Source organism: Acanthisitta chloris, unplaced genomic scaffold (assembly GCF_000695815.1).
Source record: "Acanthisitta chloris isolate BGI_N310 unplaced genomic scaffold, ASM69581v1 scaffold3853, whole genome shotgun sequence".
In the NCBI taxonomy this organism is placed as follows: domain Eukaryota; kingdom Metazoa; phylum Chordata; class Aves; order Passeriformes; family Acanthisittidae; genus Acanthisitta; species Acanthisitta chloris.
In genome coordinates this window covers 2129-2402 of record NW_008666393.1, presented here as the reverse complement: position 1 = coordinate 2402, position 274 = coordinate 2129, and the positions used below count along the sequence as shown (strand labels likewise).

Sequence of the window (274 nt, the reverse complement as noted above, 5' to 3'; positions counted from 1 at the left end):
TAGTTTTAACACTCCTGTGCCCCTATGCCCTGCAGACCCACCATGACTCACCGCTGCAAGAGATCCTCCGGGCTCTGGAAGGTACAGGAGCACAGGCAGGACCAGCACTGCTCCCTGTGAACACCTGGAAAAGGGGCTGCAGCATCTGCTCAGGGTCCCTGCACTGCCAGAGCCCCCTGACTCCCTCCATCCTCCCCAGATCGTGGTGTGGGATGAGCCTTTCTTCCAGGGCAAGAGGCACGAGTTCACCACCGACTGCTACAGCACCCCAGAG

General features: G+C 60.2%; 1 protein-coding gene across 1 annotated transcript in view; it reads left to right on the top strand.

The window, feature by feature from the left end:
• Window positions 1-42: 42 nt before the first annotated feature.
• The window catches only part of LOC103799737 (beta-crystallin A4-like), a 1382-nt gene continuing 1150 nt past the window's right edge, over window positions 43-274 (top strand). Inside the window, exons 1-2 of the mRNA XM_009072087.1 lie at window positions 43-81; window positions 200-256. Coding sequence (XP_009070335.1) covers window positions 43-81; window positions 200-256 — 96 coding nt within the window. The remainder of the gene's footprint in view (window positions 82-199; window positions 257-274) is intronic.